The 25,058-nt window shown below is 55.0% G+C and overlaps 1 protein-coding gene across 1 annotated transcript; it reads left to right on the plus strand.

The window, feature by feature from the left end:
• The first annotated feature begins 357 nt into the window (after nt 1–357).
• FAM110A (family with sequence similarity 110 member A) lies at nt 358–8,802 on the plus strand. The gene is made up of 2 exons (XM_073308742.1): nt 358–447; nt 5,079–8,802. The coding sequence occupies exon 2, from the start codon at nt 5,235–5,237 to the stop codon at nt 6,414–6,416; it is 1,182 nt and encodes a 393-aa protein (XP_073164843.1). The 5' UTR covers nt 358–447; nt 5,079–5,234; the 3' UTR covers nt 6,417–8,802.
• Nucleotides 8,803–25,058: the final 16,256 nt, after the last annotated feature.

Consider the following 25,058-nt stretch of genomic DNA (forward strand, 5'->3'; position numbering starts at 1 on the left):
CAGTTGGCGGGTTGTCTCCTCCTTGGGGAGTCCAACCCCCCCGCATATGGTGCTAGACACCGAGGCAGAGAGCACCCCTGGGGGCAAGGCAGAAAGGCGGCGGTGACACGGGAAGGCCAAAAGAAAAGGAGTACTTGTGGCACCTTAGAGACTAACCAATTTACTCCTCGCAGCTACATCAGCTGTTGTGCATCAGGACCTGCCCCCTCCTGCCGGTCAGGTCACTGTGCCGGAGGGTGGTTTGCTCTGCGCACAGGGCGGAGAGGGAGGTTTACCTTCTGAGCACAAACAGGAAGTTGCAGGTTACTTGATTCCTCCAGGTGAGCGGCTGGGTTAGTAGGCGCTGCTGCAGCGGAGAGCGGAAGCCCCGTGAGACACCTCAGGTGGAGCCGGCTGGCGCTGTCCTGGAATCCAGCTGCAGCCACGAGGGGAAAGGAAATACAACTGGTAAGTTACTGGGGTTTGCTGTGCTGTCTCCCTGGAGCCTAGGGTCCGGCTGCGGCCCAAAGCGGAACCAGGCTCCTGTAGTGGCAGAGGGCTTTTGGGAGGCCTGAGCCAAGGCAGGCAGTTCAGCATTTCCAGTTAGGGTCAGAGGCTACAGGACAATTCCTTCAGCTTCTTTGCAAAGCTCCCAGATCTGTGTGAAGAGCAGGGGACCCGCCCGATGGGCTGGGCAGGGTTTTAGCAGAGGCCTGGTCTCCTCTTAAAACGTAGGTCGACCTAGTAATATCACTCAGAGCTGTGAGAAGTTTCACGCCTGAGCACTGTCATTGGGTTGACCTAACCCTGGTGTAGACGGGCTAGGCTGACGGCAAGATTATTCCACGGACCTAGCTACCAGCCCTCGGGGGCGGATTAATGACCTCCGTGGAAAACCCCCTTCCATCGGTGAAGGCCGTGTCTATGCCACGGAGCTATATGTGGCCAGAGTGTCTAAACCCACTGGCGGGGCTTGGTCCTTCTCTTGCTAACGCTGGTGTGACTTGGGAGTGACGCGCGGAATTCAGTGGGGTCACAGCAGAGCGAGAGGGGAATCAAGCCCTGGGGGTTTCTCTCTGGCTCTGCTGGAAGGTAAAAGAAATGAAGCTCCGGAAAGGATTGGATTGCTGAAGGAGGGTGGCCAGAAGCTCGGTGGTGGAGGGGCGGGTGGGACACTGCCCCTGACCCCTACAATCTCAGTCCATTGACGTGAGCAACCTGCTTACTGAACATGAAACCAACACGACGCCATCGGCACTTAACTCGGTGGCTTATGGGGAAAAATTGTAGGGCCTATTGAAAGTTCAAAGGAAGGTGGAGTAACCAGGAGCTGGCTGCACGCGGGAGCTGAAGGAAGAAAGGGGACTGGGACAGAGCAGCGCTGACCAGGCCTTTGATTGTCTCAGTTTGGAAAAAGCACAATGGAGGGCAGCGTCAGGGCTCGAGCAGAGGGGAGCATCCCTGGGATGTGGTTTCTGCAAGGTCTATTTGAAACACCCCCTCTCTCACATTTTCTCCTCCCCTCTCCCCCTGCATTGGCCACGCTGCTGTTGGGATGGGGGATCAGGCTGCCGTCTCTGCTGCTGTGGGGCGGGGTAGTAATGGGCCAATCTAGGCAGCCAAAGGGGGGCTGGTTATTGTGCTTGTGGCAAAACTCCCCAGGCTTAGAGGGGAAAGTTCCCCAGCCCGCCGGTGACGACCACGTGGTCGCTGTGGGTCCACGGGAAGGTTGTGCAAACTCCGTGCGAGTCAGTGAAGTGCACAGACGGGGGACGGGGGGTGGCGGGAAGGGGACCTGGCTTTTGCAGGTGGTTTGAAGTGCCCAGCACGGTGCGGGAGGGCCCCACACTTTCATTGCTGCTCACTGCCGTGGCCACCATCATTCGGTGCTGCGGGGGCGAGTCACGGCTGCGTCAGCAGCGGGGTGCTCTGGGCCCCGTTTCACAGGCCTGTGACTGCTTTTGGTGCCTCTTTTCCCAATGTGCCTATTAGCTCTGGAGGAGAGAGAGGTGCCGGCTCTGAGGCCTTGAGGATGCTGCTGAAAGCTGGGTTCAGTGGATGTAGGGCTGGAACATCCCAATGGTTTGTGTCTCCTTCTCTAGCAGCTGCCCCTGAGGGGTGCAAAGCACTGCCCAGACATTACTGAGTTAAACCTCTCAGCTGCCCTCAGAGGTTGCTCCTCCCACTGGGCGTGCCCTGTGGAGTGCGTCAGCACCCGCTCTCTCTGTCCATGCCCGCTCTCTCTGTCCGTGCCCAGGTAAGTCTGTTCGCAGGCCCAAGGGTGAGACTTTGTTCAGTGGGACAAGCCATTGACCATGCTTGCGGCTCCCCGTTGCCATTCAGGAGGGCTGCCTCGCATGTATTTGCAGGCTGATAGCCAAGACGCTGAGATAGCTGGAGATCATGGCAATGGGTACCCTGGATCTTTATTTCTTCACATTTTCTGTAGCGTCTTTTGCCCTTGGATCTCAAAGCTCTTCCCACAGCTGGATAACTATCAGGCTGTACTGTGCTAGGGTCTTCGATCTGCTACGCCAGCTAGCTGGCTTGCAGCTTTGGGGGCAGAACTAGACCTGGCATTTGGTAGCTGGCAGGGAATGCCCCTGCAGAGCCTGCTGGGTTCCTTCTGCCTCCAAAGCAAAATTAACCCCATTTCTAAGTTCTTTACAAGGCACCCTTTTTTTTTTTTGCACTCCAAGCCTGGTTTTTTTGCTTGCTAGAGGAGATTGGCTCCTCATTCTGAAGCAGGAAAGACGAGTTTTCAGGGGCTAGTTATCCTGGCGGTGGATGTTTGACTCAGCTGTCCGGCTCTTCAGGGTCGGGGGCATTCCCCTTTTGCTGGTGACTGACCGCTCTGGTTCTGAGCCCAACCTTCAAGCAGGCCACAGACTCATTGTCACTGATGTATGGACCAGGAAATGGCAGATAAGTGAAGACGCATTTGTCTGTTAGCCCCGTGGTGCAGAGGGAGGCAGAGTGAGGTGAAGTGACTAGACTGAGGTCACACGGGGGGGGGGGGGGGGCGGGGGTGTCTGCAGCAGAACACAGAGCTCCTGGCTCCCAGTCCCCAACTGTCACCTGCCAGAACGGGTAAAAAATGAGTGCCCTTCTGAACCCCCTCCAGAGCTAACTCCACATCTCCTTTCTGAGCTCCGGAAGAGCTCCCTGACCAGTCATTTTCTCCTGCGCTTTGGCTGGGACCGGATGTGCTGAGGGGCCGGGAGTGAGGCTGCCTTGCCAAGGTTTTCCCAGTCCTAAGATATGCCGATGAGCAGCTTGACCTCCCGGTGCATTTCCCATGCGAATCGCTGTGCTTTGCCCGTTGCTAATCCCCGGGGCTAATGAGAGACAGGAGCAGTTGTAAGCTGTTTAAAATGCCCCTTTGACTAGGATTAAGGAGGGGAGGGCGGTGGAAAGAAAGAAGCCTCCAGTTTACAGAGCACTGCGTTGTAGGGAGTTGCATTTCATGTGAGTGCTGGGAGCTGCGTACACGCGTGTGGGGCACATCAGAGCTTTCTCAGGGCCGCTCCTCCTAGGCATGGTAGGGTTGGTGCAAAGTAATGAGGGTCCTTCGCCTGGCTCCTTCTATATGTCCCCTCACCCTAAATTCCAGCTACCTCTTGCCTCCGTGACATCAGCCCCTGCTCCCTGCGTGTCTGGGCGTGCAAGAATTCAACACAGCAACTCTCCCCAAAGGTCACACTGAGGGTGACACTCACCGAGTGGACCCCGGAGGCCTCCGAGTGCTCAGCATGTGTTCACAGCAAGATCCCCCAAAAGTGTGGGTGGGCCCCCTCGACATTAGCTCTCCTCTGTCTGCCCCTCAGCAGGGGGGGCACATGGCTGTCTCAGGGCTGTGTTTCCTAGCCCGGCACCTGTGCTTCTCATTGGCAGACAGCAGCTCCTCTCTGTGGCCCCCTTCCCCAGACTGAGGCCCTGTCATTGTGACAAGCCGAGCAGGGATATGGGGAGGGGAGGCTTCCCGTAGAGATTCCCTGGTGTAGCATCCAGCTGCCCGGCGCGATCACTTTTCCACGTGCGTGCAGCGCTGCCCGGTCATGGACCCCCCTCTGCAGTACCGTTCCCTCACACTCGTGGCTCCAGATGAGCCGGCCCGGCCATCAGGCTGAGTGTCGCTGTCCCCTTTGGAGAGTGTGAGATGCTTCCACCACGCGTCCCGTTCAGCCAGGCTGGGACATGCAGGGAAGAGAGGCGCACACAGGCTGTTTGCCACAGGAGCCGCAGCACAGAGCTCCCCGGCCTCCCGAGGGGCTGCCTAACCCATCAGCAAGGGAGGGCGTCTGGTCTCCTGGGGCAGGGGTCCGAGCTCAGGGTGAGCCTAGTCTTTGCGAGGGAGGTGAGAGATGCCTCTGCAGATCCTGGGACAGTTTAAAGAGCTGTCTAGGCAAGGGCCCTTTCTGTTCTCTGGGGCCCTGTCTCACCCATTCAGCCGTGGGGGGGATCCCGCAGTTTGGATGATCTGGACGCTGGGTTTTTAGCCCTCCATGTTTCCATGGGATGTTATTTCACATCCCCCACTGATATCATGTAAATCTCCTTCGTGCAGATGGCTGTGGCTCGTGGGCAGCTCCCCGGGGGGCAGGGGGGATGCATGGGGCATCCCAGCAGACCAAGGGGCAGGGGCCCAGGGGGTCGGCTGGGCATCCCATCTGGGAAGAGGGCAGGTGATGGTGGGGTGGGCGGGGAAGCCTGGCTGAGGGCCATGGAGGAGAAGGGGCTGATCATGGCAGGAGGCCAGGCTGTAACTGCCTGCTCTCCTCCTTCCTTCCTTCCCCTCTTTTCATTCAAGGAGTTGTCTAGAGCCGCTCTCCCTCTATTGGGGGAGGTTTCTATTTGAAGTGTCTCTGCCTCTGTCCATTGGCTGGCGGGAGAGACCTGGCTGGAAGGGGGGCGGGGCCTGTGCCTTGAAATAGGAAGCCCGGCGTGGGTCTCCCCCGCCTCCTGGCGAAGACGGCAGGCCTGCCCGTGCCTTTGTCTGGCTGAGCTGGCAGAAGCAGGAGGCAGCATCGTTCCGTAGGGAAGCGGCACGCTCCTGCCAGCTCTCGGCTGTGCACTGATCTCTGTTCCCTTCTTTGCAGCGAGTGGAGCGTGACCCCGGGGCAGACCCCACCAAGGCTGCCGGCTCCTTGGACTCGTCGCTCCAGGCTCCTCTGGAAGATCAGAGGGATTTTGCTGCCGGGACTGACACTCAGCCTTAATCTTCGCTACCGGACATGGGTGGCATGTGACCCTTGATGGACACTGCTGCACAGGGCACGGCAGAGCCAGCAAGCAGAGTGGGCGGCGTGGGGAGGAGCAGCTGCGGGGGCGTGCAGCAGCTGAGCAGCATGCCCGTGGAAACCCTCCAGGCTGGGGACGTGATGAAGGGGGTTTCGGTGACGGCGCCCTTCACCTCGGCCATGCCATTCCGGATCCTCAACAAGGGGCCTGAGTACTTCCGCCAGCAGGCGGCCACCGGTGCCAAGAAGCCCAGCGCCGTGGAGAGGCTGGAGGCGGACAAAGCCAAGTACGTGAAGAGTCAGCAGGTCGCCAGCACCAAGCAGGAGCCGGTGAAGCCGCTCTTGAAGCAGCCCCTCTTCACCCCGGGGGTCCGGAGAGCCATGCTGATGCCAAACCGCAAGACCCCGCAAGGGGGCCGCAGGGTGGAAGCCTGTGGGCCAAAGACCTCCTTGAACCTGGAGATCCTCAACAACCTCATCAACATCTGTGACAGCCCCCTGCCCTTCCCCAAGTCGGAGAGCCCCCGGGAGCACAAGTGGAGAGCAGAGACGAGGGAGCCCCTGGGCAAAGAGCTGGGTGGGCACCCCGCTGTGCGGAGGAGGAAGGGCCCTTCGGATGGCATGAGCAAGCTGTCGGAGAGCTCTGTCACGTCCAAGCCCTCCAGCACGGTGGCTGTGCGCAGAGTGGATGTCCGGCCCTGCGGGGTTCATCGGGCCAGGGTGACCCCAACCATCCAGGTCACCCCCATGCCTGTCTCACCCGCCAAGGCCAGGATCCCCTCCACCAGCTCCCTTAGCTCACCAAACAGAAGCCCCCACGACAGGCGGACAGACAGCGCCAAGCGGCAGACCCTCCTGCACAGGTCCAAGTCCGACCTGAGTGACAGGTACTCCCGGGCCACGGCCGACCTGGAACGCTTCTTCAATTACTGCGGGCTGGACCCCGAGGAGGCCAGGGACATAGGGGCGGAGCACTGTGCCCGGGCCAGCTCGGACATCGTCTCCATCAAGTTTCACAGCGCCAGCACCACCAGCTTGGAGTGCACCCGTTCCCAGCGCAGTGCCGCCACCCTGGAGGGCAAGCAGGCGGAGCGCATGCCCTACGGCATCTCTGTCATCGAGCGCAATGCCAGGGTGATCAAGTGGCTGTACGGACTACGGCAAGCCAGAGAGCCCCAAAAGGTATCCAACGTATAGTGACTCCATGGATGCCACGAACTCTGATCGCAAAGCCTTTGAGCGTGTGTGTGTGTGTGATGTACAAGGGGGTGTTTTAATTTCTTGCGTGACTCAGTCTGGTCCTGCTGGGAAACGCCCTGTGGTGGAGTCTCACTGACAGAGCATCCTTTAACTCTAGTCCCTGTCCCCTGTTGGCCTCCCCTTCCCCTTCCCCTACCCCTGGCCCGCGGCCTTCAGAGATCTGGTCCCTGCAGCGACGAGACGTCGCCGAGCCGAGAACTTCGAGAGTTGCAAGGCCCTAGCAATGAGAGAGGGCGAGTTTCCTTGGCACGGGGGCCGAGGGGAGGAGCGGGGCCAGCCTGGCAGCACAAATGGGACTTTCAGTAGTCTCCGGAGTTACTGCAGGGCTGCGCATTGCCCCGGTCAACAGAGCTGGCCCTGGGAAGGGGTTTCCTTCCTATTAGGCACTGGTCTTGTAAATATGCAAGCTATTAATAAAGAGCCTGGAGTATAGTCCCCCGTGAGCCAGTGAGAGGGCAAAGGGCTGGCTTGCACCTGCTTGCCTCGATCATATTTGGCACCTGCCTGCACCGTTCTCGGAATCAGCGCCAAGAGGACTGTAAACGCCCTCGCTCTCCTGAGACGGTTGGAAGAACACACGTGTGTACACACCTCGTGGGCGAGCCCAAGGGAATATCTGTGCAGCTCATGGGCCAGCCAACACACGCCCGCCTCCTGCAGGGCGGCTGAGGATCTGGTTGTTGCAGTGGAGGGCTTTTCTCCAGCCCTGCGTGCACAACACAAACACAACCCCCTCAAAGGAGGAACTCGGGGGATCTGGTGTTAAGACCCCTCCCCCACCCTGGACTGCACCCTCCGTTCCAGGCAGGGTGGACCAGTTGTGCGGAGCCTGCCCCGTCCTGCCTTGTGAGCGGGCAGGAATGTTCTTAGCAGGGTCGGCCACGTTAGCAGAGCTCCGGTTAGTGGTAGAATCCGAAGTGTGTCTCATGCACCCTAGGAGCCGGTTTGTGTCAGCCCAGCTTGGACCATCGGGCACGTAATTCAACTTTTGTTCTTCCGCAAGGCCTAGTGTGCCGCCGGCTGGGTGGATGGGGTGCGCGTGTGCCACGCTCTCCATCCCTCAGATGGTCACCTCAGGGGTCCTCTGAAACCCCCCAGACCAGCAAGTCTTTGTGTTTTATGCTCAGCCTTACTAGCTCCCAAAAGTGTTAGAGACAAAGCAGTTTTAGGAGGCAGCTTGATCGAGATGAAACTTAATTTTGGTTTGGTTTTGTTCTACCCTGAAACTCTTCACTCTGCTTCAGTTACCAAGAGAACATGGCCCCCCTCTGCACAAGGTTTCCAGGGGAGTGAATTCTCCCAACCCACATTAGTTAAGCTCTTTTGTGGGGAGGAGGAAATGGGTGTCTACAGGAGAAATCCTTGGGTTGTCGAGGACCTGGAGTTTGGAGCGATGGAAACAAACTCGTCTTCGCTGCACGGAAAGAACAGCCAGGTCTGCTCTTTGAACTGTCAGCCCAAGCGGCATGCTCTTCTGCTCCGTGACTCCGGAGGGGCCATGGCAGATCTGTCCCTCCTGAAAGTCCCCTTTCAGTTGTACTTTTATCTTGCTGCCCTGGCTGTTGGCTTTGCTCCCTGACTCATTCTTTTCACAGCTTCTACTTTGCTGTAGTTCTGTGTACATTTCTCTGGAAGCCAGCTTGCCTTTTAATAGCTGATCCCTTGGGGAGATGCTTGTGTGTGTGTAGGGGGGGAAGTGACCCTTGTAAGTGACATATAATAGGAAAACGATGATTTGCGGGGTTACTACTTACTTCCACTGGAAACAGTCTTATCACAAACTGCCGTGATGCATCCCCTTGATGTTGTGCATCTTGATTTCATGCCCCAGCAGAGACGTTCCTCATGGATAACTGCCTGCCGTGTGGAGCTGTTGGGAAGCGAGTGTAGATTGGCGGGAGCTTTATGATCTGCCTGGAGGAGATCAATATAACCTCCTTCCCCAAGCTGGAAAGCGCACGCAGGGCAGTACAGTAGCGTGGGAGGGACAGTGCCACATGCCAGCGCTGGCTCAATAAAGCTCAGCAGCGAGGCTGAAAATAGCAAGAGACTCGGCTGCTTAGCCATAAAGGCAAAAATCTACCTCCTCAGTGTAGGCTTATCAAGGCTCTTGCTCTGTGTGTGTCTGTCTGTCTCTCTGTCTCTCTCTCTCTCTCTCTCTCTTTTCCTCTGCCACAGTCAAAAAAGCCCAAGAGCTCTGGGAATGCTGACCCCAGTTATTTATGAAGATGGTTTTGTATTGGTCTCGTCTCATTTTTACTGTATTTGCTGACGGTTGTTCTGTAAAAGCCTGACTGATTTTATTAAAGTCCTGTCCTTTGGATGGTCTGTATTTGTTTTGTTGAACTTGGCCGCAAACCAGCTTGACACCCCATAACTCTGGCGGGAGGACCACCCTGCAGAGGGATGGTTTCTGAATAAATGTAATCCCCTTTTTTGGGCTGATCTCACCACAGCTGGGTTCAAAGTGAGTAAATAATGGAGTTTGGGGGTACATATGTGGCCCAGGCAGGGGCCATGCTGGCATTTGGGGACCTGCCCTCTTCAGAAGGAGAAAATAAAATCAAAGTAAAATAAATCTCCCTCTTTCTCAGTTCTCTGCGCTGTTCACAGCGGAGAGTGTGACCAAAACCCTAGCACCTACTTGCCAGACTGTGCAGTACCGGGCTCATCAGTGGTCTGCCCTCAGTCCCCCAAAAGAAGCATCAGGATGTCAAGGGGTCCTCTGCACTCAGTGGCACCTGCAGGAGTTGGAGGGCCCTCCGTGGGGCTGGAGCGCAGCTAAGGAGGGGGGTGGTGCCCATGGGGAATGGGCAGAAGGTGCCACTCTCCACAATTCCATAGTCCCTGAGCAGCTCTGCCAGGCTGATTCTGGCCTGCAAGGTGGCGTGTCTCAGCCACTGAGGTACAGAGCCTTCGGAGAAGGGAACGCCCTTGTTTAAGAGACAATCAAGGAGCAGGCAGAGCATGCAGTGGCTCAGGAGAGACAGAGATGCAAAACGGGCAAGGTCTCATGTCCAGTTAACCCTTGCCCGGCTGTTAGCTGGTGCTTGTGACCCAGAAGCTGGGCTCCAGGGAAGATCAGGGCATGCCTAGCAGGTTTCATGTGTAATCTGCTAAGTGCATGTTTAATGGCAAAGCATGTGTTGCCCTGCTGTGTAAGCCCCCATCTGTGCCAGCTTGAGGGCATGCCCCACTTCTAGTCAGCAGTGGAGCTGCAGAGGCATGTTTTTGGGGAGTGCTGAGGTGTTGCTAGCTGTCTGCCGTGTGAGCTGTGTTACCCACAGCGGCTGCTTGCAGCCCCTGTGGCTCATGCCATCTGCTTCTGCACTTGTCTCAGAGCTGGGGGCTGATGGTATAAGCTGCATGGTTGGACAGCTTCCCTCTTCATTACTGAAATCTGTAACAATCCGTGCCCAGTTTACAAAGGTCTTGAAGGGTTCAGGTGCAGTGGGAGAGAGGGAGACCTGCCCCCATCCTGCTCTGGTGAAGTTAAACTTGTTGCACCATCCTAGAAAGAAAGAAATCTCTGCACGGCACCAGTGCAGTGTGAGGGCATCACTGCCTCCTAGCCACCATGCTCTTTGGGCAGCAAAGCAACCACCAGTGGCAGAGGCTGCTGGAAGCATCCATGCGCTGCTGATTCCAAACCAGCAGCCAGACCCTGAACACGGGACTCCCCTCTGCAGCTGGGGAATGTCCCAAGGCAGAATCTTGCTTTGCGCTTTTACAGCACTCTGGGAACAGTCACTAATTAACCCCAGGGGAGGTTGATCAGTGCTGATAGGGGGAAGTGCTGGCTCAGCTCAGACAACCAGGGGCTTTCCATCAGCTCATCCTGGCTCTGACAACAACTCTTTCTTTGATCCTGGGCAAGTCACTTAACCTCTCTGTCTCAGTTTCCCCATCTGGGAAATGGGGAAGGTGATCATTATGGGCAGGCATCTAAGGAAGATTGATTAAGGTTTCTGAAGGTCCCTGCAGAGGAAAAGTTCTAAGTATTATCTCCAGACAGCCCTGCCAATGCACCTCAATCCTGACCTATGCCAGCTCTAGTTTACTATGGCTGGGTCCCCATACAGTTCTTCAGATGTCCTTGTGTCACATCATCATACCTTTTTGTCAATGGAAGATACTTCTATGAAACAACTCCCCGCCCTCCCCTAAGTGAACTGTCTTTAAGAACTGGGATAGGAAATTTTCCACTTTCAAAGGCACAATCTCGGTGCATAATCAAAGGCCGTTGAGGTCTTTTTTCAAAAAGACTTTGCAGTCGCATGAATTGGTAGGAAATCACGTAAGAAGCATAATTCTGACTTAGCTGGTAACGCACAAGCCCATGGTGTTTCTATAACTTGACTGGCGATTTCTAGTACCAGGACCTTGCCAAACAATGCGCCAACTCCTCCAGCTGTTCCCCAGCCCACTTTAACAAGCTGCAGCAGGCTCACTGGGGAATCACGTAGTCCAGATCCAGGTGTCTTCCGTCCAACCGCCTGCTGGGCACACAGACTAAAGAGCAAAGCACAAAACCCCCCCCGTCACTGTAAATAAATTCCTCTGTCCAGCCGATAGCAGTGGACTGGCACCAAGAGAGGGTTGCAGTCCATGGAAGTAGTTCCTACGGGCGATGAACAAAAGGCTGTTTCTCAGCCTCAGGCCTTGTCGACATGGGAAAGGGTTTTTTTGTCAGTATAAGCTAAGGTGTGAATTTAAGCCAGTCTAGTTCTGCTGCTGTAACTCCCCCTGGGTGGACTCTTGGGAAGGGGTTTTTAGCTAAACCAGAAAAAAGTCCCTCTAATACTGGACTAAGAGTGTTTCCATGCGGGGGTTATAGTGGGGTAACTATTGCATAGCTGGTCATGCTTTCCTGTGTAGACAAGGCCTAAAGGCCGTCAGAGCTTCTCGCAAGCAGTCAGCATCAAGTGTCCTTGGGAGACTGTGCGTTGTGTCGGAGCGAGGTGGGTGATTTTCTCCCCGCACTGACGTGTGGTGTGTGCATGCCCTGCTCGCCTGTCCCCTTTGCAGAGATACCCCACTGCCCTTTGATCTGGAAATGAAGCAATTCTCTGTTGTGGAAGGACCCTGCTGTCCATTGCACGTGTTTCTTCCTGTTGCTTAACTGTGGCATATTATTTTGATACAGATCAGGGGTTCCTCCCCCAGGTAATGACAGGTTGCTTTTGCATGTCTGGTTTGCTGGAAACATTGATCTGGGTTGCATTAAATAACCAAAAGTCTTCCTGCATCCCCCTCAAAGGGGCGATCCAAGGGAAGGCCGCCAGCAGCTGATTTGCATGAAATCTTGTTCGCCTGATTGGTTTTGATACCTCTCGACAGAACGGTTCAGGGCTATGCAAATGGAGATCTGCCTTGTTTCTGGGTTTATTGTCACATAGGGAGACCTCCGGAACACAGCTGTTAAACTCCCCGGTATTGATTACAGCAGGCACCATTCGGACTGGGCAGGAAGGCAGACGCAGGTCGAGGGACAAATTGCAAGCAGCAGGGCTACTGCCCCCATCTTGGCCCAGCACTGCCGGGTCTGAATCACCGTTGTTCAGAGGAGTGGATCAGAGAGGCTGGCCTAGTGGTACAGGAACGGGTGCTGTGACCTCAGGAGCTTCTGTAAAAAGACCTCGTCATGCAGCTTACAGGGGGGCAGATGTGTGGGGCCAGTGCGCCTGCCGATTGGTTTTTCCTTATTTAGAAAGTGATTGTAAATCCCAGCTGCACGTGCCCGCTTTGTCTAAAGGCGGCTCCTAATCCCCTGCACAAAGGGACAGAAAGCAGGGGCGAGTGTGTGGCCAGCCCGGCCTTCCCTTCTCTCCCTAGCCACAGTCTCCAGTGCAAGGGGAAAAGAGGTAACCGGAGACTTACGGCTGATCTGGGGCAGCTTTGGGGAGTCTCTAGGGAGACTTCAAAGATTAAGAAGTGGAGAAGGCACCTGCTCACGTTCAGAGCTCTCTTCTTCCCTGCCCAGCCGCTATAACAGGACCACACCAGGGTGCTTAAGCGACAGCAGCCTCAGGCCTGACCCTGCTGAATTGCCAGCGCAAAACAAAACCGTGCAAGTCTAGCGAAGAGAGCTCAGCACGGCTGGTCTGAAACGCAAGCGCTGGGGGGTCACCCAGGCTTGAGCGCTCAGGGTTAGTGGTCTTGGGATGACAAGGGCTCTTTCTTCTCTATGCCACTTCGCATATGCCTCTTGGACAGCTGAGTACAGCAGCGATCTGGGCTAGGGTTTGTCTGAAGCAGCAGCTGAATGGCCAGGTGCCAGAACACCCCAGAATCTGGAGTGTCGAGGAGCAAAGGAGGATGCAAAAGTCAGGAACTTAAAAGACAAATGGAGCCCCAGCGGTGAATTATTGCAACTGTGCACTGGGCATCTCGCCCTGCACCCTGGTCTCAGTGCACAGGAGGAGAATCGGACAAAGAACAAGGGGCTGGACTGAGGGCTTGATTTACGAGGCCAGATCAAGAGAGACGTGTGCACCTTGGCTGAATGACAGCACGTGGGTATTAGAGCGACATGGTGGGGAGGGAACATTGCACCAACTCCTGTTGGTGAGAGAGACGAGCTTTGGAGCCGCACAGAGCTCTGCTTCGGCGCTGGGAAAGGAGCTTCCAGCGTCACAGCCAGGTGGAACAGAGGGTTTGGCATAAATGGTTCGCACCTATTCTAAGAGACCATTCCAGGAGGTCTGGCAGGTCCCTGTGGATGGGAGAATGGTGTAAGCTCCATGGAGGGACAAGAATTGTCTAGGGTTGCCCTAGAAGTGAGGGGCTGATGGGAAGTCTCCTAACCATGAGATTGGTGAGCGTGAGGACGGGGAGAGGTGGTGGGGGAGTCTCGTTATCGGAGTCATTGGGACAAAGCACAATGGCAAACATCACAAACTAGAAGATCGCAGTGGTCTGGATTGGAACCGGGAGCAGCCCCTGCCAGCAGCCTGGGTCCATGTCAGTCCTTCCGGGGTTGCTCAGAGAGCAACGTTGTCCGACCAGCGCAGCCTCCTTGCCTGTATCAGTGTCCGGCAGCTGATTTCCTATCGGTCCCCTGGCAGCTTTCATCTGGGTGTCAGGCAGATAATCTCCCGGAGCCCCTTGCTGCCCTGCTGGATGCACAGCACCTGGTCTCCAGGGCTCATGTTAGGAGACGTTGCCCCTGTTTTTCCCTCCTTGGGGGCCCAGACATTTTGATCCGCCAGCACCGGAAAGGTCCGTAACAGGCAGGGGAAGGGATGCCAGGATGGGGGGACAGATGGCACCAAGAAAGAGAACATGGAGGTGCCGTTGAAGGGGTAGCAGAATGGCTGCAACTTTATGCATTAGACATAAAATCAGTCCACTGATTGTCCACGGGTGGAGTCCGGGTCTGGGCAGGGCAGGTCTGGGTCCGGGGCGTGAGCTCGGCATGTGGTGAGGTGGGACCTGGATGGGATTTGGGCGCAGAGCTCACACCAAGGGCTGGGCTGCCTGTCCAGATCCGGGGAGGGCGGAAGAATGGTGGGATTGGGTCCCGCTCATTCTGTGGGGAAATTCTCACACACCAGGGTCCTGCTCAGTGGATTTCCCCTTCTCCGGACACGGTATCTCTGGATGGGAGCCTCGGCTCTGTTTCCAGGGGAACAGGCTGATGGGAGCCCTGGCTCTCCCCAGGGGCTGCAGGCAGTCTCACATGTGCGCCCCTTCTGGAGGGGGCCAGAGTGAGAGAAGCCTGGGCTCTCTCCCTGAGCGGGGCTGGAAACGGCTGGTGGCAGCTGGGTGTCTCTGGCCCACTGGGGCAGGAGCCTTTCCCCTCCTTGTGCAGGGCAAGGGGAGCTCTGCCATTCGGCTGGCAGGGGACGGAAGCCTCTCCCTATCCTGGGAGCGCTGCGGCGGGTGAGCGGAGCCGTGTGTCTCTCCCGAGGGACGAGGGGAGCCTCGCTTCTGGCGGAAGGAGGGAGGGAAGCTTTGCCTCCTTCCATAGGGCTGGGGCGAGGGGAGCCGATGTTCTCGGGGGCTGTTGCTCTCTCCCAAGGGTGCTGGGAGCCTTGGCTGGAATGTGCCCTGTACATTAGTCACTCGCTGGCTGGAAATCTGAGGAGTGGCCAGGCAAGAGCAGGCCTGGCTGTGCCTGTCTCACATGCAGGCTGCCAAGACAGGAGGGCCATTCCCAGTTAAAGGGACAGGGCAGGGTAAATGCAGTGGCAGGCCCTTAGCCATGCCCAAGGAAGGGAGCAGCAGGGAAACCCGCAGTGGGCTGGGACTGCCCTTCGCCAGCAGGTGCCTACCTACCTCCTGGACAAAAGAGCAAAGCTGAGCGAGGGCCTCTGAAGGGGGCGGTCGGGACTGGCAGGAGGGCGAATTCAGATGGCTCATCAGGGCCACAGCAGGGACATGCATATCCTGCTTGTACGGCCCAGCCTTTAAGGAGGGACCACACCGGATTTGCTGTCCCAGGGCTGTGAGGGAGAAGGCTTGTTATGCACGCTCAGCAAGAGGCGGGCAGGCATGTAGAGGGGACTCCATGCCACGGGGTCCCAGCCCTGGAAGGAGCACCGGGAGGCAGCAAAGCTGACAGATTTCTTGTCATTAGAACAGCCCAGTAACTAGAGACAGCATGTGCATAGCAGAGCTGGGCCCATCGGGATTTTCTGCCCCCATGTCTGTGAACCGATTTCTTTAATCATTTCTCTTTCCATTTTTAAAGCATGCTCAGCATATGCCTGGGCAGGTGAGATGGGCAGCCCCAGGATTCGGTGGCTTTGCAAGGTTGGGGTTCGGATGAGATCCCACGTCATCCGACCCCATAAAATGTGGGGTGGGGAGACAGGCTGGAGAAATGGACCTGCTTTCAGCCCTGGGCTAGGGGAGAGTGTTTCACAGACCCGCACACTTTGACCCTGCTCAGACTTGGCTCTTATTTGCACTGGTGTGAACTTGGAATAGCTACGCAGGCTCCGGCCCGCTTCACGTGTTTGTTAACTGGTGGGAGGGCAGGGTTGCTGGAGCCCTGCTGGTGGCAGGATATGAGAGAGACAGGGTGGGGGAGGTAATACCTCTTATTGGACCAGCCTCTGTGGGTGGAAGGCACAAGCTTTTGAGCCACACAGAGACCTGAAGAAGAGCTTGTACCTTCCACCCACAGAGGCTGGGCCTGTAAAAGATATTACCTCCCCCACCTTGTGTCTCTCAAGTTAGAGGTGGCATTTCTGGCCCTGTGTGGAGCAGCAGCGTGCTGGGGGCGGTGACGTGCACGGGGCGGCTCTGACAGGTGCTAATTAACGCTCGGTCTCACCCTCAGCCTTTCCAAGTGCTATTTGCGTACCAGCAGAATGGAAACTGGGCTACAGTGAGAAGGCGATGACGGGAGAAATACCGGCGTGAATGGCTGAGAGCCCCCAGCGGGGCTGCTTCCTCTCCGAGCGCAGCACTCCTTTCCCGGAGTGCACGGAGCAGTGTTCGTGGATGCACATACCTGCGTGTGCGTGTCTCCGAACCTGCCGTGCCACTGCCCCTGTTGAGCTGAGGGTCTGTCCTACCCTAGGACACGTGGTGGTAAGGCAGGCACTGTCTAACTTATCCCCTAATGCCCATGCGGTGTCTGGACGTTCACCCTCTCTTCGGAGATGCTGAGATAGAGAAGCGCGACACCCGCACTAGGTGATTTGTGGGAGCTCAGGGGCTGGCACCTCTGAATATCAGGCCCCTGATCCAGAAGTTGCTGTTTTTCTAAGCATTGCTGCCAGCAAACCTGTTTGCTAGGAGTGGGGAGCGAACAGCAAAGGGCTGGTGAATGCCCTGCTGGCTCCAGTGCCATTTGCGAGTTAAGCGAATATGCACCGAGCATGTTCTGAAGCCGCTTGAAGCTCTTGTGAGCACTCAGGGACCCCCAAGCCTAGCTGTGGTTTGATCTCATACCCCTATCTACTCCAGAAAAACAACTGCATTCCTTAACTAGATTTCAGTTTGATTTTCCCCTCTCCAAATACTCAAAGGCACGAGGAGAAAATACGAAGTACCAAAGGGCTGTTTAACCGCAAGGCAGAACAAGACCCAGTGGCTGGAAGCTGAAGCCAGACTAATTCAAAGTAGTAACTAGGCAAACACTTTTCACCAGGCAGGTGATTAGCCATTGGAACAAACTCCCCAGAAAAGTGGTGGATTCTCCATCTCTGATAACTTCAGATCAAGGCTGGCTGCCTCTCTGGCAGATGCTTTAGTCCAACAGGCGTTATTGGGCTCAATACAGGTAACGGGGTGCAATATAATAGTCTGTGATATCCAGCAACTCAAACAGGATGATCTGATGGTCCCTTCTAGTTCTAAACTCTATGAAGCTAGCTCGAAATACCAACTTTCATAATGGTCTGCAAAGTGTCACTGTTCAAAAGAACAGCTCTCCTCCATCTTCTCTGGGACCACACCAACACACTCTGAAACTGGACATTTCTAGAGTCTGTGCACACCTGTCCCTTTCTCATGGACACCCAAAGTCATTGTCCAGTCTGGGAAACACAGTAATGATATTACCGGGCCTTTCTATCCTGGCTCACATTCAAGGATCTCAAAGCACTTTACAAATACTAGTTAGGCCTCACACCCCTGTGAGCCATATAAGAATGTGGAGCATATACAGATCATTTCTCACACCACTGAAGTGCAGCCATGTCTGGGGTGGAACACTGTGGCTGGTTACTAGTGCACAGCAAAATTTAGGACAGGAAGTGAAGAATACTATCCAACTGTGTGAGGAGTGGGGTGATTTAAGCTGGCAGGATGTGAATCCTTTGAGGTGGAATTTACCCATGGGATCTTTAATGGCCAGGACCTCAAATTTACATTTCATCTGAAAGACTAATAATAAATAATGCTGGAAAAAGAACATGGTGATGACACGCAGACCGTGAGAACGCCTCGACGATGATACAGCTGCGGTCCCATTAACCTGGTTATTGGATGGCATGCAGGAGCCACTGGAAAAATAACCGGGTGCTTTGCGCAATAAGGGAAATGAGGCGATGCCCTTTTATGCTTCAATAACAAGACTGATGACTTACACAGGGCAGCTCGAATACTTCCCAGTGCTTTGCAGTTTCAAAGCACCATGCAAACGATGGCATAATCCTACCCAACAGGACTGATTCTTCCGGGGGGACTTTGAATATTCACAAATCCCCCCCTGATCGGTTACAGCCATTTTATTGATAAAGAGAGGCTGCCTCTAGCCCCGATGGTAATGGAGTGATCTGCTGTCACAGGGTGTCTTATGTTATTCTTATGGCTTTTTTAATTGAGGTTGGAAAATGGTAATGTTCCACGGTTGGTTAACCGGGCCCTCGCCCCACAGCAGCCGAACGGGACTTGTGTTCTATGCGGTGACTGCGGAGTTTCCTGCATCACCCATCATGGCCGTGTCTAAGGGCAGGGTAAGGTTATCAGCCCCGCACAGCACAGAAGAAAAAGATGCAAAGCTGCTCATCTCTGCCTGGCCGGGATAATAATGCCCCCATGCAAGTCTGGAGCAGCTTTCACCTGACGATCTAAAGTGAGATGTGTTCAAGCACTGAGCTTCACAGCATCCCTGGGAGGGCGGCATTCCTCTCACTGTAGCCCCTTCTGCAGATGGGTGAGCTGAGGCCTGGGGGAAATGGAGATCCCAGTTCTGGCTTATACAGCCACAGGGGCTGGAGGGACAGGGTGCCGAGCCGTGGCACCAGAGTGGTAGGGGCTGGTGCAGAATCAGGCAGAATGTCTCCGGGGGAATGCTCAGAAGCAGCATGCACCACACCTCTAAGCAGTGCAGCGTTTGACCCCCTAGGCTGTCGTCTGGGCAGGGATGGTCAGATCTTTATTGGGATGCACAGGATGTCCCTAGACCTCAGAGCCTGTGCCGCTCAGGAGGAAGCCCAGTGAACGTGTGGCCTTTATTGCTCCCAGGCCTTTCCCCCCTGTCTGCTGCATTGGGATCATCTATGGGGAGCTGCTCTTTAGGAACTTGCAAACTACCAGCCTGCCCTCTGCAAGGCAGGCAGCGTGTGAGGGGCCTCGCAGACCAAGCCCCAGCTGCACAGAATTATAGCACCAAAGAGCAGCCAAGGGCTAGATTTTGCCTCCTCCTTACCTGGCCATGTGCTAGATGGTGTGTGTGTGTGAGAACAGGGGGCGGTGCCCCATGCATGTTCCATGGAGGGGACCCAAGGGATCGCCTCTCTCCCTGGCCAGACTGCCACAGCTGCAGGCAGGAGGAACTTTTGGAGAGGAACGTCGAAGGGGTGGGAAGGTGTTTTCGCCGGTGCCCAGTGGCACGTGAGGGACCCCATTCCGGGAGGTGACTAGCTAGCAGAGCCCCTGATGAAATGACTGCTCAGTGTTGCTGGGGCTGTTAATTGCGTCAGGGCGCCGAGAGAATTGGCTGGGCCTCCTGTGATTATTTTCCATGCAAATGAAACAAGGGCGGGTTAGGATTGCTCCCCGCCCTCCCTCATGCAGGCCTGGGCCACTATGGCCCGATCAGGCCCTTAGCAAAGAGGGGACAGGGCTGGGGAAGAGGAAGCAGAAGGAGGGATGGGGCGGAGGAGCAGGTGGCAATGTCAATGCTCCAGTTAACGTAGCCATGGGAGTTTGCCAGTGGCCCTGGATGCCGGAGCCTCTATCTACAGTGGGAATTGACACATGCCACTAACGAGAGCTCCTAAAGTACTGCTGGCCATGCTTTAATTCCTAGTGCAGGGTGGGGGGGCCCAGCTGGTTCCAACAGTGGGGCAGTTTCTTGTATAGCTGGGGTGTCCCCCTCTACTCCATGGAGGCAGCTTTCCCTGCCCCCCCTCAGCTTCTGCATCTCTCAGCTCTGGCGCTCAGTTCCCTCGGATTATATAGGTATGGATTTGGCAGGTGCCTCTTCCCCTCTGAGGGGCTGCTGCTGCCCCCCTTTGCTGATCGGTGGCAGCTTTTGTCCTCAGCAGCCTGGGCTCCTGGGCGCTGCCTGCCTAGACGTGCCAGCCCTTGGCAGCCGTTCCCACAGGATGAAGTCAACGGTAGAAGAATGGACCAAGCCCTCACAGAGCTTTGTTGGGGAAGGTTTTGTCTTTCCGAGTTTTCCTTGCAAAGGGGGTTGGGTTACATGACTGGTCCAGGCCTGATCGTCTGTGGTTAACATGGGACGTGCTCTCTCTCACAACCTCGCTGCCCCTCAAAGAGGAATCATAGAATCATAGAATATCAGGGTTGGAAGGGAAGTCAGGAGGTCATCTAGTCCAACCCCCTGCTCAAAGCAGGACCCATCCCCAATTAAATCATCCCAGCCAGGGCTTTGTCAAGCCTGACCTTAAAAACTTCTAAGGAAGGAGATTCCACCACCTCCCTAGGTAACGCATTCCAGTGTTTCACCACCCTCCTAGTGAAAAAGTTTTTCCTAATATCCAGCCTAAACCTCCCCCACTGCAACTTGAGACCATTACTCCTTGTTCTGTCATCAGCTACCACTGAGAACAGTCTAGAGCCATCCTCTTTGGAACCCCCTTTCAGGTAGTTGAAAGCAGCTATCAAATCCCCCCTCATTCTTCTCTTCCGCAGACTAAACATCCCCAGTTCCCTCAGCCTCTCCTCATAACTCATATGTTCCAGTCCCCTAATCACTTTTGTTGCCCTCCGCTGGACTCTTTCCAATTTTTCCACATCCTTCTTGTAGTGTGGGGCCCAAAACTGGACACAGTACTCCAGATGAGGCCTCACCAGTGTCGAATAGAGGGGAACGATCACATCCCTCAATTTGCTGGCAATGCCCCTACTTATACATCCCAAAATGCCATTGGCCTTCTTGGCAACAAGGGCACACTGTTGACTCATATCCAGCTTCTCGTCCACTGTAACCCCTCGGTCCTTTTCTGCAGAACTGCTGCCTAGCCATTCGGTCCCTAGTCTGTAGCGGTGCATGGGATTCTTCCGTCCTAAGTGCAGGACTCTGCACTTGTCCTTGTTGAACCTCATCAGATTTCTTTTGGCCCAATCCTCCAATTTGTCTAGGTCCCTCTGTATCCTATCCCTACCCTCCAGCATATCTACCACTCCTCCCAGTTTAGTGTCATCTGCAAACTTGCTGAGGGTGCAATCCACACCATCCTCCAGACCATTAATGAAGATATTGAACAAAACCGGCCTGAGGACCGACCCTTGGGGCACTCCACTTGATACCAGCTGCCAACTAGACATGGAGCCATTGATCACTATCCGTTGAGCCCGACAATCTAGCCAGCTTTCTATCCACCTTATAGTCCATTCATCCAGCCCATACTTCTTTAACTTGCTGGCAAGAATACTGTGGGAGACAGTTTCAAAAGCTTTGCTAAAGTCAAGGAACAACACGTCCACTGCTTTCCCTTCATCCACAGAACCAGTTATCTTGTCGTAGAAGGCAATTAGATTAGTCACAGGCATGACTCGCCCTTGGTGAATCCATGCTGACTGTTCCTGATCACTTTCCTCTCCTCTAAGTGCTTCAGAATTGATTCCTTGAGGACCTGCTCCATGATTTTTCTGGGGACTGAGGTGAGGCCGACGGGCCTGTAGTTCCCAGGATCCTCCTTCTTCCCTTTTTTAAAGATGGGCACTACATTAGCCTTTTTCCAGTCGTCCAGGACTTCCCCCGATCGCCATGAGTTTTCAAAGATAATGGCCAGAGGACCTCCTGTTATTATTTACTATTGCTACAGTGCAGGGTGCTGTACAGGCAAGTCTGTCCTGAAGGGGGAGGCATGATGTGCTATGCGACTGTAATGAGCCGCGGGGCTGACCTGCTAACGCCCTGTCAGGGCAGTTAGGATGAAGGTTGTGCACCGAAGGGCCGGGGTAGGAGTGAGCCGGGCGGACGCTGTGCTCTTAGAAGCAATAGCATCCCGAGGATCTGGCATTGGCTCCTTAGCCGAGCACTTGCCATTCGGATCAGGCCATCACGTCTGCTTCTGTGGGGCAGGGTGTCCAAGAGGCTGTGGGGGACAGCTGCATTCGAGGGTGGGTTCCTTCTCGAGTCCTTGCTGCAGGGGGTTAAGTATGTCCACACAGCAGCACCCTCCCTGGTAGAACCATGGAGTGCGTCCACACAGCATGTCTTCCAGCCGAGGCTGGGCCAGCGCATTGTGGGGCTGCAGGGGGCCTAGCCCAGAGGCCCGGCCCAGTGCATTAGTGGAGCAGGAACTCTTTGGTAATGGGCACATGCAAAGGTTGTACATAGTGGGATACGGATAGGAGGCTCTGCTGAGTCGAGGCAGGCGCAAAATTTCTGGCTCCCTGTCCGCACTGGGGAGAGAGGAACCATTGTTGGCTGCACTGGTTCAGCCAGCCCTGGACTCTCAGGTACAGCACCCAATGCTTGAGAGGTGCCCAGGAGGCGGGGGTGTGTGGACACATGGTTGTTGAAAAGCTCCAGACCTTCCAGTCGATAGCATCTTTCCACACTTTTTTGCTTACTGTAAACAGGGCCCAGCTGGGCCCAGCCCCTGAGGTTTGATAGGAAGATGACCCCCAGCTCACACCCTAAAGCACCAAGCCCTCTGCACCATGCTCTATGGAGGGGAGAGGAGGGGAGGAGAGGGGAATTCTGCCCTGAGCTCTGCGATCATCTTCCAGTTTGGAGCATGGGATTGGATGGCCCTTATTTTAGCCCAGGACTGCCACATAGCTCATGAAATGTACCCAAGTTCCTGGTGAATTCCACAGGCCGACTGCATGGGGGTTCGGGGGTGGGAAATACTGCTTAGGCGTGGGCTAAATTTACCTGTCATTCCATTCATTGAGAGGCCTCTGCACTGATACTATGGTGGGGGAATAAATGGGCAAATTAATCTCAGCGACATCTTGCGAGTAAGGTTGCCGTCACAAGCACACGGGGGACTGGAATGGTCTGGGGGATTTTCCCCACACTGGCCCAGGCATGACCCAGGAGATCTGATGGAGGGAAGCAGGCCGGAGTTCTGTACACCTCTGCATCTTTCCTGCTTATTGTCACTTGCACGCTGAAGTCATTTGGGGCCCTGTCCCAGATACAGAGCATCCCCCAGAGCTGCAGGTTTGGCTGGTGCTTGGAGCGAGCCCTGCTTAGCCACCAGGCACCCTGTGACTCAGCTCCCTGGTGGGCTCATCCACTTGGATGTGTGTTTATAACTGAGACAGATGCAAGTGGGGGCTGGGCACATGTGCCAAGTGCCTGGTGGTGAGTTACTGGTGCACCAGTGGGCAGATGGGAGGGGCAGCTGCATCAGACGTGCCCCAAAGCTGCACTAGGAATGAGGAGAACTTTGCAGTGGAAGGGAGCATCCATGCTTGTAGCTGTCATGTTACCATTTGGCCTGGGGAGGCCTGGACCCACAGCCCAGTCAAAGAGCCACCCTGCCACGTTCCACACCCCATGGCCTGCGCCAGGGAGCCTGAAAACCTTTCCATCCGGCAAGTCTGAGCATTTGACTGTAATAAACAGAATTCTTCCTCCTCCCAGCCAGCCGGCCCTCCCTGCGCCGGTGGAAGTAATGGGCTTTTGCTATCACTTTCCTTGGCACCTGTTTTTCCTCAGGGTTGGGTTTCTGTTTGGAGTCACAGCTGAGCATGCCTGTTATTTATAGTGCAGGGAAGTGGCAGAATGTCTCTTTCCTTGCAATCCTTCATTTAAATGGGCAGAAGCCTGTTTCTTTGACTACAACCCCATCTTTTAAAGGTCATTTTTTCCCAGCCTTGTTTTGCAGATAGCTGGGGAGACATGGCCCAAACTCTGTGGAAGTTCAGCTCCAGATCTGGACCTGAGCTCTGTGGTTGGAGCCCTCTCACTGCCTGGTGGATGCTGTGTCACTTTCGGCCGGGTCCAGGATCCAGCAGGGCCAGGGACCGACCCTCCAAATATTTGGCTACAAGGAGCTAGGAGAAGAAAACAGCTCTTGTGAATTTGTGGGAAACTTGTGGCCACTGTGCAGTTCATGTCTCCAGAATGGTCTAGTGGTGCAAAGGGTGCAGAACTAGAGGAGAAGTGGATTCTACTCCTGGCTCTGCTTTGTGTGGCCTTGAGCTAGTCATGTCACTGCTCCATGCCTCAGTTTCCCCTCTCACCCTCTGCCTGTCTTGTATATTTAGACTACAAGCTTTTGAGGGCGGGGACTGTCTCTTGCCATGTGTTTGTACAGCACCTGGCACAGTGGGGCCCAGATCGCAAATGGGGACACTAGGTCCTGCAGTATTAATACAATAATAATAATAAACAATAATGGCATTAAACAGCAAGGGAAGGGGAAAGGTAAGAAGAGACCCAGAGCATCTCCTGTCTGAGGTGTGGAGAAGGAGGCTAAGGGACGTTGCCTGCAGTGCTCTCTTTAGGAGAACACCCTTTCCCAGATATTCTTCCTGACAAGGGTGGTGCTAAGGGCCCTGCCTTTAATATCGTTTCCATTTGCTAATTATGTGTGAATTCACTGATGAGCATCTTTCCGGGCATGCCAAGTACTTCATGTGCTTTACTCACTGTTAATTAGCTAATGTCTTTAGGGTGCTTTGAAGGTTTAAAGTGTAAATGTAAAGTATTATTACTGTGTAGGTGTAGCCAGGTTTGCATACTCTGTGATGGCCCCCAGGGGGACTGGAATATTTCCTCACATAGCTATAAACTTGTCATATTTTCGAGGGGTTCTTTCCCAACGCAACCTTAATTAAAAAAAGCCTGCTTTAGCCGTCCAAGACTGCCCATATTTGTCTAATTTGCACACACAATTACCCCAACTGCACGTGCGATCAGAGACATTGAGAGAGTAAGTAAGTGCCCAGTGAGATGTGCAACCAGCCACTTTCTGCAACTGCAAATCGGGCATGCAAATGTGCACAAGCACATCGCTTTTGCATAAGTAATTGTGAAGCTCTGGGACGTGCTGTGTTCTAGGGATGGATCCCTGCGGGTGCGCGGCGGGGGTGGGGAGGAACACAGTTGAATATTTACAGATATCTACCACACAGGCGAATAAATCCTGTCAGCAAATAGCTAGAGATCTGTGCGGGGACACTGGTCGTGACAAAGACCATGCGCCGCAAGCATACAGGACCATACAGAGCCTGGCTGTGTATGTTATCCCTGTGTGCCAATTCACTGGCATCTGCCCATCCTTCCATTCTCCCTCAGCGGCCAGACAACTGTTGCATCTCTCCATGCATCCCCCATAATGCCCATCCACCAGATCTACCGCCTCGCTCCCCATACCAGACCAACCTGCGGTGAACCACGAATTGGCAGCTGCACTGTTTGCAGGAGTTTGCTAGTTATGGATCTCAAGCTGAAGCCACATGTTCTCCTGCCATTATCCAATGTTCACTTCCTGCCTCCCTGGCCAGCCAGGGCTGTGGGCTCCCAGCTTTGTCTGAGCATGTGTCTGCCCCAGTCCCTTCCATCCCTGCAAGCCCACCACTCCTGGATGTCTGTCTGGAACATCTACTCATCCTGCTTCTGACTCAGTGGCGGGAGCAGCAGGACGAGGGACTGGGGCTGCATTAATGTGAATGTAAATATGATCTGCTTGTCTTACAGACTCCTCATAGCCACAGAGCAGCTGTTGGGGTAATGCAGGAGGT

The sequence above is a fragment of the Lepidochelys kempii genome, chromosome 13, assembly GCF_965140265.1.
Source record: "Lepidochelys kempii isolate rLepKem1 chromosome 13, rLepKem1.hap2, whole genome shotgun sequence".
NCBI classification, from domain to species: domain Eukaryota; kingdom Metazoa; phylum Chordata; order Testudines; family Cheloniidae; genus Lepidochelys; species Lepidochelys kempii.

What these genes read in the sequence shown, in the direction of transcription:
- FAM110A (XM_073308742.1), top strand. Translation starts at nt 5,235, where the DNA reads ATGGACACTGCTGCACAGGGCACGGCAGAGCCAGCAAGCAGAGTGGGC.